The following is a 14,669-nucleotide window of genomic DNA, read 5'->3' on the forward strand; positions in this document are numbered from 1 at the left end:
AGACAGAACTGCAAAAGTATTACCTGCAATGACCTTAAACATCAATTATTATTGAAGTAACGTTAATGTTACTTTAATAATACACATTTTATTTAACTAAAGCATACAATTTAAAGGGGAACTGCACTTTTTGGGGAATTGTGTCTATCATTCACTGACATAAGTCAGTATGTGGAATTAATTTATGGAATGCATTAAACAATGAGCTCAAACAATGCAACATAATCGAGTTGAATATACAAAGAAGGCTTTTAATAAATAAATATTGAACCCTATTAAAGAATGAGATAATGGTATTCATCTCAAGAGAACCTTAAATTACGTAACTTATTAATGAAAACTTTGTTTTTTTATGTAATTAATAGTTGTTTACTTATTGTCTATTCATTCATTTATCTGTGTATTTACTCATTCACGTATTTATCACTGTGGTGTTTTAAACAGAGCACAAACAAATGTGTTAATATAGTTCCATAAATACTTATTAGACGAATAATTTCTTTAAACCTGCCAACTTACACTTAATAAAAATGATGTTGGTGAGTTTGTAGTGACATAAGAGTTGTGTACATGGGGTTACAACAATATTGTGCTTTGTTTTGGTTTTTGCCATTAAAGAATGTTATTTTTCTTTGACAGAAGAGCATAAAACATAACAAAAAAAAAAGATAAAAAACGTTGTATCGACGTAGCGATCTGAAGTTGATCAGGAGATTTAAAGTTAAAAAAAAAAAAATGAATTAAAAAAAAAAATATATATATATATATATATATAAATATATATATATATATATATATATATATATATATAGTACAGGCCAAAAATTTGGACACACCTTCTCATTCAATGTGTTTTCTTTATTTTCATGACTATTTACATTGTATATTGTTACTAAAGGCATCAAAACTATGAATGAACACGTGGAGTTATGTACTTAGCAAAAAAAAAGGAAATAACTGAGAACATGTTTTATATACTAGTTTCTTCAAAATAGCCACCGTTTGCTCTGATTACTGCTTTGCACACTCTTAGCATTCTCTCGATGAGCTTCAAGAGGTTGTCACTTGAAATGGTTTTCACTTCATACGTGTGCTTGAAGCTCATCGAGAGAATACCAAGAGTGGCAAGTGACAATCTACAATGTAAACAGTCATGAAAATAAAGAAAACACCATCCATCCATCCATCATCTTCCGCTTATCCGAGGTCGGGTCGCGGGGGCAGCAGCCTAAGCAGGGAAGCCCAGACTTCCCTATCTCCAGCCACTTCGTCTAGCTCTTCCCGGGGGATCCCGAGGCGTTCCCAGGCCAGCCGGGAGACATAGTCTTCCCAACGTGTCCTGGGTCTTCCCCGTGGCCTCCTACCAGCTGGACGTGCCCTAAACACATCCCTAGGGAGGCGTTCGGGTGGCATCCTGACCAGATGCCCGAACCACTTCATATGGCTCCTCTCGATGTGGAGGAGCAGCGGCTTTACGTTGAGCTCCTCCCGGATGGCAGAACTTCTCACCCTATCTCTAAGGGAGAGCCCCGCCACACGGCGGAGGAAACTCATTTCTAAAACACATTAAATGAAAAATTGTGTCCATATATATATATATATATATATATATATATATATATATATATATATATATATATATATATATATATATATGTATATATATACATATACATATATATATATATATATACATTTATATATATATGTATATATATACACACATATACATGTATATATATACATATGTGTGTATATATATACATATATATATATGTATATATATGTATATATATATATATATATATATATATATATATATATATATATATATATATATATATATATATATATATATATATATATATATATATATATATATATTAATATATATATATATATACATAGATGTATATATATTAATAATAATAATAATAATGGATCAGATTTATATCGCGCTTTTCTATTGTTAGATACTCAAAGTGCTCACAGAGAAGTGGGAACCCATCATTCCTTCACACATTGGTGGTGGTAAGCTACATCTGTAGCCACAGCTGCCCTGGGGTAGACTGACGGAAGCGTGGCTGCCAGTTTGCGCCTAAGGCCCCTCCGACCACCGCCAATCATTCATTCATCATTCATTCATCGGTGTGAGCGGCACCGGGGGCAAAGGTGAAGTGTCCTGCCCAAGGACACAACGGCAGCGATTTGGATGTCAATAGGTGGGAAGCGAACCTGCAACCCTCAGGTTTCTGGCACAGTCGCTCTACCCACTACGCCATGCCGCCCCAATATTAATATTTAACACTTACTTTAAGGACTATGGCTGAAACATTCAACACATTTGGGTGATCTCCATGTTGAATAAAGTTTAATTAAATTATTTAATTACAAATCATAACTAATTAATTGCTCATTCATATTTAATGCTATATTTAAAGGAACTGGATTTTTGTGGGGGTCTCAAGAAGTTAAAGAAGGTGCTTCCTGCTTCATTAGCCCAACAGCTGGTGTTAAAAGAAGTCCCTCGACCCACCAATGCACACTTCAGCCATGTGGGAAAGTTCTTTAAACAGCTTGGGTATGATAACTACTCGTGCCCTTGGAGACACTCCAACAGCTGGTGCAAGACCTTCCTTGGGGCCAGCACAACAAAATATGCTGGAGTGGGAAATCCTCCTCAGTACTCGGAGTGATGCAAGATTTCCTCTGCACCAGCAACCTGCGTTTTTAAAAACCTACTTAAAGTGCTGTAAAAGTTTCAAACTTGTTAGTGTGTTTTTTGGGAGGGCAAGTAATGGTAGTTTTTATAGCAAGTGCAGATGTCTTTTATTTTCTTTAAAGATAAACTATACAGAAAAGCAGGTCACACATCTGACCAACCCTCACACCGACATGGATTCCATTAAAAGGCTTACGGAATGCCAGGTTTTGAGTTTCATTTGTAAAAGTGGAACTGGGCGTGTTAAGGATGTTTGTCCACTTGGCTGCGGCGCAGTCATGCTTCGTCTTCTCGGCCTTCGGGTTTGAAGACAAGAAAAACTAAGTTTGACGTCCGCGCCGTGACTTCCTGCAGGGTTTGGCATCTCCAGGAGATTATTAATAGGTCGTAATGTTCAATTGAGGGCAAAGTCATGATATGGCATGGCTTGCTTACAGCAGCTGTTGTTGTTCCACAACTTGAACCACAGCTGCTCTTTTTTCTCTCTAATTGTTTTAAATTGCCAGGGTGGCAGAAGAGAGCTAGTGATGAACTTCATCCTCAAATGGAGGTGGGGAGAAAAAAAGTCTTAAAGGGGAACTGTACGAGAGGACGAGGAGTAGAGAAACATGTAACACTAGACACTGTAGCACAGGGGTGTCCAAACTTTTTCCACACATGGAAAAATTTAAGCATGCGGGGGCCATTTTGATATTTTTTATTTTCAAACCATAACAAAATATATGGATTTTTTTTTTTTAATCCTTATGGCTCCTGGGGAGCATAGAGGGTCTCAGTCACTAAAATGTTAAAAATAAGTCAAATTATTATTTTTATTTTTTTATTTAATGCTTACAGTAAATCTGTATATCAACTTGAGGTTGACATAAAGTAAAACAAATAAGGTTTTATGCCTTTTCTGTCAAAGACAACTTTGTTTTTTAAAGTAAAACTGAAATATGCAGTATTTAGATAGATAGATAGTACTTTATTGATTCCTTCAGGAGAGTTCCTTTATTTAGCAATTAAAGCCATCAAAGATCAATAATGCAGCACACCATTGATTTTAATTATTGAATATTTTTAAGTAATCACAGTGAAAAGTTAAATAAAATCCTACTAAATATATTTGAGATCCGAAAAGTTCCCCACTCATAAAGTGATGCATTTTTATTAGTTTTTTTTACTTTTAACACTTAAATCTCAAGATCAACTTCCGATATATCTGTCGATTTTAAGTTTGACCTATTACTTTGTTTGTTTTATGCTCTTTTGTCAAAGCTTTGATGTTTTTATATGGCAACCACACAACATATGCAATATTTTTTCCACATAAAACATTTTAAAGGGATCATTTTTAAGTAATAATTCATTGTAACATACATTTTTTTGCCCTTTTTTTGAGCAATGGAAAAAAAAAAGCAAATAAAGACAAAAGGAAAAAAAAAATGTGTCAACATTGCCACTTTTTCTCATTAGATTTCACCTCACTCCACTTTTTTAGAATGTTTTTATTTTTATTTTTGCAATACTATCAATTTTACAATTTTTGCAGAATGTGTGGTGGGCCGGTAAACTATTAGCTGCGGGCCGCAAATGGCCCCCGGGCCGCACTTTGGACACCCCTGCTGTAGCATGATATACTCACCGCAAGCTAGAGCTCTTATATGTAAACAAAAGCGGGAAAATTGATACAAATATTGACAATAACGCCACCAAGTAAAATATCAGTAGAGTTGATACTATAGCCGTTAGAGATTTTTCAATGTCAAAAAATATGTTGTTGTTTTAGTTTTTGTTTGTAGTATCAGTATTAGCATTGGTATGACCATATGATGTAATGCATTCTAATCATGATGGGGAAGAACTTTTGAAAAACATTCAAGGAAAATATTCATTTCAGGTCAATCATCCGTGGCACACCTGCAAACAGACGATCAAGGGTACACGCCATGCACATGTATGCACTCTCATGTGAATGCATTAAAGGGATTACGGAGACGGGCTTGAGGAAGTGTCACGTTCCGTGTACGTACCTCCGTCTGCGGGGGGTACATCTGAAGAAAATGAATGAGAATTAGCCCTGTGCTATTTCTGTAATGTTTCATATGGAATGTAGAAGCAAGGAAGTGTGCCCTTATATGGAGGTGCCTACCATCTGCTTCCTGCTGTGGGGTGGCTGTATAAACAAAGATCAACGTTAAACAGCAACAAAGCTATGTTGAGACCTGCTCAACAATAAAACTGTTATTAATTTGGGGAAAAAAAGAAAAAAGAAACATTTGCAGATCAATTCCCACATGCCTGCGGAAAAAAAAAAAGGTAAACAGTGCAGTCAGTGAATAAAAGGAAAATCCTCATTGTCTTCTCTGCTTTATTCCCCTGCACGCTAAAAAAAAAAATAATAATAAGAAAAAGTCATGGATGCAAATTGAAGATGTTGATTCAACACAATGTGACAACGACATGCAGTGGAGGAGCTAAGGAATGCAAACATGTGCAACCAAAGAGACATAATCACTAAAGCAAGCGATTGACCTCGTTTACTTCTCCTTTTGACTCTGTAATTTACTCAAATAATCATGGATGGTTAGTAACATTCTCCAACTATCACTGCATTGCACAAATTAATGCCTTAGTCAGAGCAGCGATTCTTAAATTGTGGTACATGCACCACTAGTGGTAAGACAAATAATCACTTGATTAAAGTATGGTGTTTTATTTTTTTCTATTCAAACACAGTGTTACTGTTCAAACTGTGTGTAATGTTACAATGGTCAAAAATATTAAAATATACTGGTTAAACGAAAACTCTGCCTTGTTTTTAATTAACATTTAGGCCTACTACGCTACTGTACTTTAATGTAAGTCATTATGGTAGGTAAATGTGAGTGCGAATGTTGTGTATCTGTGTTGGCCCTGCGACGAGGTGGCGACTGGTCCAGGGTATGAGGGGCTGTTAGGGACATTATTCAGAATTAACTCTTACATTCTGTACACTACTGAAATGCTCTCACATTAACAACTGAAATGTTTTTTTCTCTCACACACACTACTGAAACACTCTTATACACTACTGAAATGCTCTCATACAAACAACTGAAGAGTGTTTCAGTAGTGTGTATGAGTGTTTCAGTAGTGTGTGTTAGTTGTTTACATATATATCTATATATATATATATATATATATATATATATCTATATATATATATATATATATATATATATATATATATATAGATATATATATATATATATATATATATATATATATAAAACGGCCCCGTTAGGGACATTATTCAGAATGACCCCTCACATACACTACTGAAATGCTCTTACATAAACAACTGAAATCTTTTTCTCTGACATACACACAATGAAACACTCTTATACACACTACTGAAACACTCTTATACACACTACTGAAATGTTCTCACAAAATGTCCCCAATGGCCCTCATACTATGAGGGGCTGTTAGGGACATTATTCAGAGTGACCTCTTACATACACTACTGAAATGCTCTCACATGAACCACCAACATATTTTTCTCACACACACAATACTGAAACACTCTTATACACACTACTGAAACACTCTTATACACACTACTGAAATGCTCTCACATAAACAACTGAAATCTTTTTTCTCACACACCCACTACTGAAACACTCTTATACACATTACTGAAATGCTCTTACATACATCATTGAAATGCTCTTACATACACTACTGACATTTTTTTCCCTGGGACAAAAACATTTCAGTGTACGCTCTTACATGCACTACTGAAATTCTCTCACATACACTACTGAAATATTTTTCTCTGAGAGAAAAACATTTCAGTTGTTTATGTGAGAGCATTTCAGTAGTGTGTACAAGAGTGTTTCAGAAGTGTGTGTGAGAGAAAACAATTTTCAGTTATTTATGCGAGAGCATTTCAGTTGTGTACTGTATGTAAGAGGTAATTCTGAATAATGTTCCTAACGGCCCCTCATAATTCAGAATTACCTCTTACATACACTACTGCAATGCTCTCACATAAACAACTGAAATGTTTTTTCTCTCACACACTACTGAAACTTTCTTATACACACTACTAAAATGCTCTCACATAAACAACTGAAGAGTGTTTCAGTAGTGTGTATAAGACTGTTTCAGTAGAGTGTGTGAGAAAAAGATTTCAGTTGTTTATATGTCCAGGGTGTACTCTATCTTCCGCCTGATTGTAGCTGAGATAGGCACCAGCGCCCCCCGCGACCCCAAAGGGAATAAGCGGTAGAAAATGGATGGATGGATATATGAGAGCATTTCAGTAGTGCGTATAGGAGTGTTTCAGTAGTGTGTATAAGAGTGTTTCAGTAGTGTGTGTGTGATAAAAATATGTTGGTTGTTTATGTGAGAGCATTTCAGTAGTGTATGTAAGAGGTAATTCTGAACAGCCCCTCATACTAGGGTGTAACCCGCCATCCGCACGAATGCAGCTGAGATAGGCTCCAGCCCCCACCCCCCGTGACCCCGAAAGGGACAAGTGGTAGAAAATGGATTATGGTGGTACTAGGAGAGCCAAGTGAAAAAGGTGGTGAAAAGAGCCCCTGACTTAAAGAATGAAATTAAGGCCCTCACAATCCTCTGGTGGCTCCTGTGGGCCTAAAATTAGCAGAATTATTTTTTTTTCCTCGTGCATACAGCAAATGCAAAGCAATCTGACACAAGTTAAGAGGCTTGAACAGCTGAACAAATACAGTAGAGTGTGGCGCTGCACACACAGGAAGAACATGGAGAACACGAGGCTGAGCAACATTTGTGTCAGTGGGCCTCGGGCGTGCGACTACCACTCTAATAGTATCTAAGCAGAGATGCATGCTGGGACGGACGTTCTGGTTGAAAGATGGCAAATAAAGTTGGTTACAGTCAATTAACGGGGTCAGAGGGCGAGAAACGGCTTGTGGCTCGATGCATTGAGGTGACCAGCGTGACAACGTGCAAGCTATAATCGAGCGGCAGGCGTGATAATGAAATATGCAGTAAAGGTCAGGGGCTACGTGGCGGCATGCAGCTGACTTACCATTCTGCTCTGCTTTAGCTGCGGGAAGAGAAACAGAAGCGACACGTTTGTTAACACTCTCTAAGACATTCGTACTATTACCTCTGCAAAAAGTTTCATGTACAGTATAGCAGGTTTCTTTTAAAAGGGCAACAGTGAGTAACTATCCCCCTAAATATTATTCCATGGCGCATACAGTGGGGCAAAAAAGTATTTAGTCAGCCACCGATTGTGCAAGTTCTCCCACTTACTATTATGACAGAGGTCTGTAATTTTCATCATAGGTACGCTTCAACTGTGAGAGACAGAATGTGAAAAAAAATCCAGGAATTCACATTGTAAGAATTTTAAAGAATTTATTTGTAAATTATGGTGGAAAATAAGTATTTGGTCAACCATTCAAAGCTCTCACTGATGGAAGGAGGTTTTGGTTCAAAATCTCACGATACATGGCTTCATTCATTCTTCCTTAACACGGATCAATCGTCCTGTCCCCTTAGCAGAAAAAACAGCCCCAAAGCATGATGTTTCCACCCTATGCTTCACAGTAGGTGACACGACGAGTTTAGTTCATACCAAAATGGATACATGGATGATACAGCAGAGGATTGGGAGAATGTCATGTGATCAGATGAAACCAAAATAGAACTTTTTGGTATAAACTCAACTCGTCGTGTTTGGAGGAAGAAGAATACTGAGTTGCATCCCAAGAACACCATACCTACTGTAAAGCATGGGGGTGGAAACATCATGCTTTGGGCTGTTTTTCTGCTAAGGGGGACAGGACGACTGATCCGTGTTAAGGAAAGAATGAATGAAGCCATGTATCGTGAGATTTTGAGCCAAAACCTCCTTCCATCAGTGAGAGCTTTGAATGGTTGACCAAATACTTATTTTCCACCATAATTTACAAATCAATTCTTTAAAATTCCTACAATGTGAATTCCTGGATTTGTTTTCACATTCTGTCTCTCACAGTTGAAGTGTACCTATGATGAAAATTACAGACCTCTGTCATCATTTTAAGTGGGAGAACTTGCACAATCGGTGGCTGACTAAATACTTTTTTGCCCCAATGTATCTCATTTTTTTTTCTGCTTGCCTGAGATAAAGTATACTGTTTTACATAGCTTGGTTGGTAGAGCGGCCGTGCAGCAACTGAGGGTTTCAGGTTCGATCCCCGCTTCCGCCATCCTAGTCACTGCCGTTGTGTCCTTGGGCAAGACACTTTACCCACCTGCTCCCAGTGCCACCCACACTGCTTTAAATGTAACTTAGGTATTGGGTTTCACTATGTAAAGCGCTATGAGTCACATGATGCTTGAACTGAACTTTCGCGGCTGTGTTGGAGCCACTATGGATTGAACCTTCACAGTATCATGTTAGACCCGCTCGACATCCATTGCTTTCGGTCCCCTAGAGGGGGGGGGGTTGCCCACATCTGAGGTCCTCTCCAAGGTTTCTCATAGTCAGCATTGTCACTGGCGTCCCACTGGATGTGAATTCTCCCTGCCCACTGGGTGTGAGTTTTCCTTGCCCTTTTGTGGGTTCTTCCGAGGATGTCGTAGTCGTAATGATTTGTGCAGTCCTTTGAGACATTTGTGATTTGGGGCTATATAAATAAACATTGATGGCAGTCCTGAGTTCAAATCCAGGCTCGGGATCTTTCTGTGTGGAGTTTGCATGTTCTCCCCGTGAATGCGTGGGTTCCCTCCGGGTACTCCGGCTTCCTCCCACTTCCAAAGACATGCACCTGGGGATAGGTTGATTGGCAACACTAAATTGGCCCTAGTGTGTGAATGTGAGTGTGAATGTTGTCTGTCTATCTGTGTTGGCCCTGCGATGAGGTGGCGACTTGTCCAGGGTGTACCCCGCCTTCCGCCCGATTGTAGCTGAGATAGGCGCCAGCACCCCCCGCGACCCCGAAAGGGAATAAGCGGTAGAAAATGGATGGATGGATGATTGATGACTAGAGAAAAGTGCTATATAAATATAATTCACTTCACTTCACTATAGGCGTACCCTGTGAGTCCCCCCGAGTAGTTAGCTCAAGTAGTTTTCCCTTCTTTCCCCGTGCCCTCCTCAGGCATGTGATTTGAACTTAATGAAAAAGACTGAAAATAAATCGGGGAAAAAATAGCAACAACAAAAAAAGCACCATATAAAGATGTTTTAGTGTTTAAAGAATTGAAACATTATCAAACAGAGTTTACATAAATAACTACCCCATTCACCAAAATGAATCACTATGTCTGTTTCAGTCACTATGTTCCATCCATCCATCTATTTCTACCGCTTGTCCATTATGGGGTCGCGGAGGGTGCTGGAGCCGATCCCAGCCCCGTTCGGGCGGAAGGCGGTGTACACTCTGGACAAGGCGCCACCTTATCACAGGGCCAACACAGATAGACAGACAACATTCACCAACTAGGGTCAATTTTAGTGTTGCCAATCAACCTATCCCCAGGTGCATGTCTTTGGAAGTGGGAGGAAGCCGAAGTACCTGGGGGGAACCCACGCAGTCATGGGGAGAACATGCAAACCCCACACAAAAAGATCCTGAGCCCAGGATCGAACCCGGGACCTTCGTATTGTGAGGTACACGTACTAACCCCTGTCCCACGGTGCTGCCATTATGATATTTAATATTATTTAATGGACCACAATGGAAACAAGCCTTTTGGCTTTTTGTGCCATCCATTTGCCTTTTTAAAGCATTACATGGATTCAATTCTTTAAAATGTCAATAAACTTCTCATTCAATCAAATGTAGTCACTACAGCTTGTGTTCACAGCCACAGGAACAACATGGGTTAGCCTACTCTATACAGTATTCACAACCTTACTAGCGTTTCACTTCACAACCACAGATGGTTCATCTAGTTATTTACATTATTTACACATTACTTCATTTCATTCACACATTACTTTGGCATTTTTGCTTTGATAGCTCTGACATGAGCCTTCCTGGTAAATGTCTGAGCAGCTTGCACTCTCCTTTTTGTTTCTGTTTTAGTGGATTCTGCCATGGATTTTTTTATAGCCAATTTATGTATCTTCGACTCCCTCTCCACTTGTGACTGCTCCAAATGCAAAAATCATGCACAAATCATAAAAAGTATAAATATTGTTTATTCTATTAGCTAACTTCCTTTACATGAGTAGCCATTTGTGATTCATGGCATCAAGAGTTGGAATTTGGGGTTAGATCACCAAAAATGATTCCCGGGCGCAGCCACTGCTGCTGCCCACTGCTCCCCTCACCTCCCAGGGGGTGAACAAGGGGATGGGTCAAATGCAGAGGACACATTCTACCACACCTAGTATGTGTGTGAGACAGTCATTGGTACTTTAACCTTAACTGTCACAAAAGTCAACGCATGTCTGCCACAATCATGTGTGTTCTTAAATGTGTATTCCACCTCTTTCAGTTTTGATTTGGTTTTTGATTGATTGATACTTTTATTAGTAGATTGCACAGTTCAGTACATATTCCGTACAATTGACCACTAAATGGTAAAACCCGAATAAGTTTTTCAACTTGTTTAAGTCGGGGTCCACGTTAATCAATTCATGGTACAAATATATACTATCAACATAATAGAGTCATCACACAAGTTAATCATCATAGTATATACATTGAATTATTTACATTATTTACAATCCGGGGGGTGGGATGAGGAGCTTTGGTCGATATCAGTACTTCAGTCATCAACAATTGCATCAACAGAGAAATGGACATTGAAACAGTGTAGGTCTTATTTAGTAGGATATGTACAGCCAGCAGAGAACATAGTGAGTTCAGATAGCATAAGAACAAGTAAATACATTAGAAGTACATTTGAGTTGTTTATAATCCGGGGAGATAGGATGTGAATGGAGGAGGGTATTAGTAAAGTGTTGAAGTTGCCTGGAGGTGTTGTTTTAGAGCGGTTTTGAAGGAATATAGAGATGCACTTACTTTTATACCTGTTGGGAGTGCATTCCACATTGATGTGGCATAGAAAGAGAATGAGTTAAGACCTTTGTTAGATCGGAATCTGGGTTTAACGTGGTTTGTGGAGCTCCCCCTGGTGTTGTGGTTATGGCGGTTAAGGAAGTAGTTTGACATGTACTTTGGTATCAAGGAGGTGTAGCGGATTTTATAGACTAGGCTCAGTGCAAGTTGTTTTACTCTGTCCTTCACCCTGAGCCAGCCCACTTTGGAGAAGTGGGTTGGATTGAGGTGTGATCTGCGGTGGAGGTCTAAAAGTAACCGGACTAGCTTATTCTGGGATGTTTGGAGTCTAGATTTGAGGGTTTTGGAGGTGCTGGGGTACCAGGAGGTGCAAGCTAAATCGAAGAAGGGTTGAATGAGAGTTCCCGCTGGAATCCTCAAGGTGCTTTTGTTGACCAGAGAGGACATTCTGTAGAGGAATCTCGTTCTTTGGTTGACCTTTTTGATCACCTTGGTTGCCATTTTATCACAGGAAAGATTAGCCTCTAGAATGGAACCTAGGTAGGTGATCTCATCCTTCCTGGTGATAACAATGTCAATTGGGTTTACTTGGTAAACATGTTTTGGGCACACACATACATTTGTCAAAATGTGGCCAATTAGATGCATTGTGGGTTTCCTGGACATCGTCTACATCGCTAAAAGAAAAATCTAACAAAGAGAATCCCTCTGACATCTTCCACTAGTATTATATAGTATATATATATAAATATATATATACTATATATATTTATATATATTTATATATATATATATATATATATATATATATATATATATATATATACATATATATATATATATATATATATATATATATATATATATATATAAATCACTCGCTTATATATATTCCCTCTTCTCTTCTCAGACTCTCTCGTCATCATTTGGGATGTCTGTTGAGATTTCCTTTTCTGGTTGGATGACCCGCCTTATCTTGCCTCTGATTGGCCTGTCTGTAATTTTTGCCCTAATCTTAACCAATCGTGACTCATCATAGTAAACCAACCAACCAATCAAGGATGTCCTTATACGTAAACCAACCAATCATCATGTCTAAAAAGTAGCAAAGCTACTGCCAAGCTACTGGGAAATGTAGTTCAGCTACCTCGCTTCACTACCCAATTTTGATTTTAAAGTTAATAACTTTTTATGGGAAACGATAGTTTTTACCACTGTAGCCTTAAACCGGAATGGATTATCAAAAACCGTACTCATTACGAGAAAACTGGAGTTGTTGGCAGATATGGCAAAGAGATGGACCAAGATTTCAACACACATTGTAAGTCTGAAAAGACAAAAAAAACAGAAAATAGTTTTTTGGATTTGTACAGAGATAAAAGAGACTGATTTCTGACTATGGACGGAAAAATCACATGCTTGCCTCCTGTATCCACATTTTTAAGTTTTTTGAATTTTCTTCAAAAATATAAATCCTCTTTTAAAACACACGCTCGTCAAATAACACAGTTGCGCAACAGGAGGCAGAGTAAGGATGTTTGCTGTTTACCAGGACATTTCCCTTATTTCCACATGTAGATACTTACAGGTATGACCATTTAAAAAACAATTTTTTGACTTTCAGGTTTGCACAGGAAGTTTAAAAAAATTCAGATACATTTTTTGTCAAGTTGCGATACTTTTCTGGCACCCATTTTTTAAATAAATAAATGACTCTAAATCCATAGTTATGATTGTTATGATTGTTATAATTCTTGTTAGTATTTTATATATATATATATATATATATATATATATATATATATATATATATATATATATATATATATATATATATATATATATATATATATATAATACACATATGTATTATATATATATATATATATATATAATACATATATAATACACATTTGTGTATATATATATACACAAATGAATGTTTTGGGCATACACATACATTTGTCCAAATGTGGCCAATTAGATGCATTGTGGTTTTCCTGGACATCGTCTACATCGCTAAGAGAAAAATCTAACAAAGAAAATCCCTCTGCCATCTTCCACTAGTATTATATATATATATATATTATATATATATATATATATATTATAGATATATATATACAGTATATATATACCATCCATCCATCCATTTCCTACCGCTTATTCCCTTTTTTTTGGGGTCGCGGGGGGCACTGGCGCCTATCTCAGCTACAATCGCACGGAAGGCGGGGTACACCCTGGACAAGTCGCCACCTCATCGCAGGGCCAACACAGATAGACAGACAACATTCACACTCACATTCACACACTAGGGCCAATTTAGTGTTGCCAATCAACTTATCCCCAGGTGCATGTCTTTGGAAGTGGGAGGAAGCCGTATATATATTTATATTCATATATATATATATATATATATATATATATATATATATATATATATATATATATATATATATATATATATATATATATATATATATATCCATCCATTTTCTACCACTTATTCCCTTTTGGGCGTCGCGGGGGGCGCTGGCGCCTATATATGTATATAAACATATACATTTATACATGTATGTATATATGTATGTATACATATACATTTACATATATTTACATATATGCATATATGTATATATATATATATATATATATATATATATATATATATATATATATATATATATAAATATATATATATATATATATATATATATATACATAAATATGTATATATATATATATATATATGTATATATATATATATATATATATATATATATATATATATATATATATCAAGTACAACCCATTTATTTACTGTATATATATTATGATATTATGTATATATATATGTGTATATATATATATATACATATATATATATATATATGTGTGTGTATATATATATATATATATACATATATAGACATATATATATATATATATATATGATTGTAGCTGAG

General features: G+C 36.9%; 1 protein-coding gene across 1 annotated transcript in view; it reads right to left on the bottom strand.

Moving 5' to 3' along the window:
- The window catches only part of mybpc2b (myosin binding protein Cb), a 69,855-nt gene that overhangs the window by 39,629 nt on the left and 15,557 nt on the right, over window positions 1-14,669 (bottom strand). The window contains 1 exon segment of the mRNA XM_061909341.1: window positions 7,767-7,784. Coding sequence (XP_061765325.1) covers window positions 7,767-7,784 — 18 coding nt within the window.

The sequence above is a fragment of the Nerophis ophidion genome, linkage group LG08 (assembly GCF_033978795.1).
Source record: "Nerophis ophidion isolate RoL-2023_Sa linkage group LG08, RoL_Noph_v1.0, whole genome shotgun sequence".
Lineage (NCBI taxonomy): Eukaryota > Metazoa > Chordata > Actinopteri > Syngnathiformes > Syngnathidae > Nerophis > Nerophis ophidion.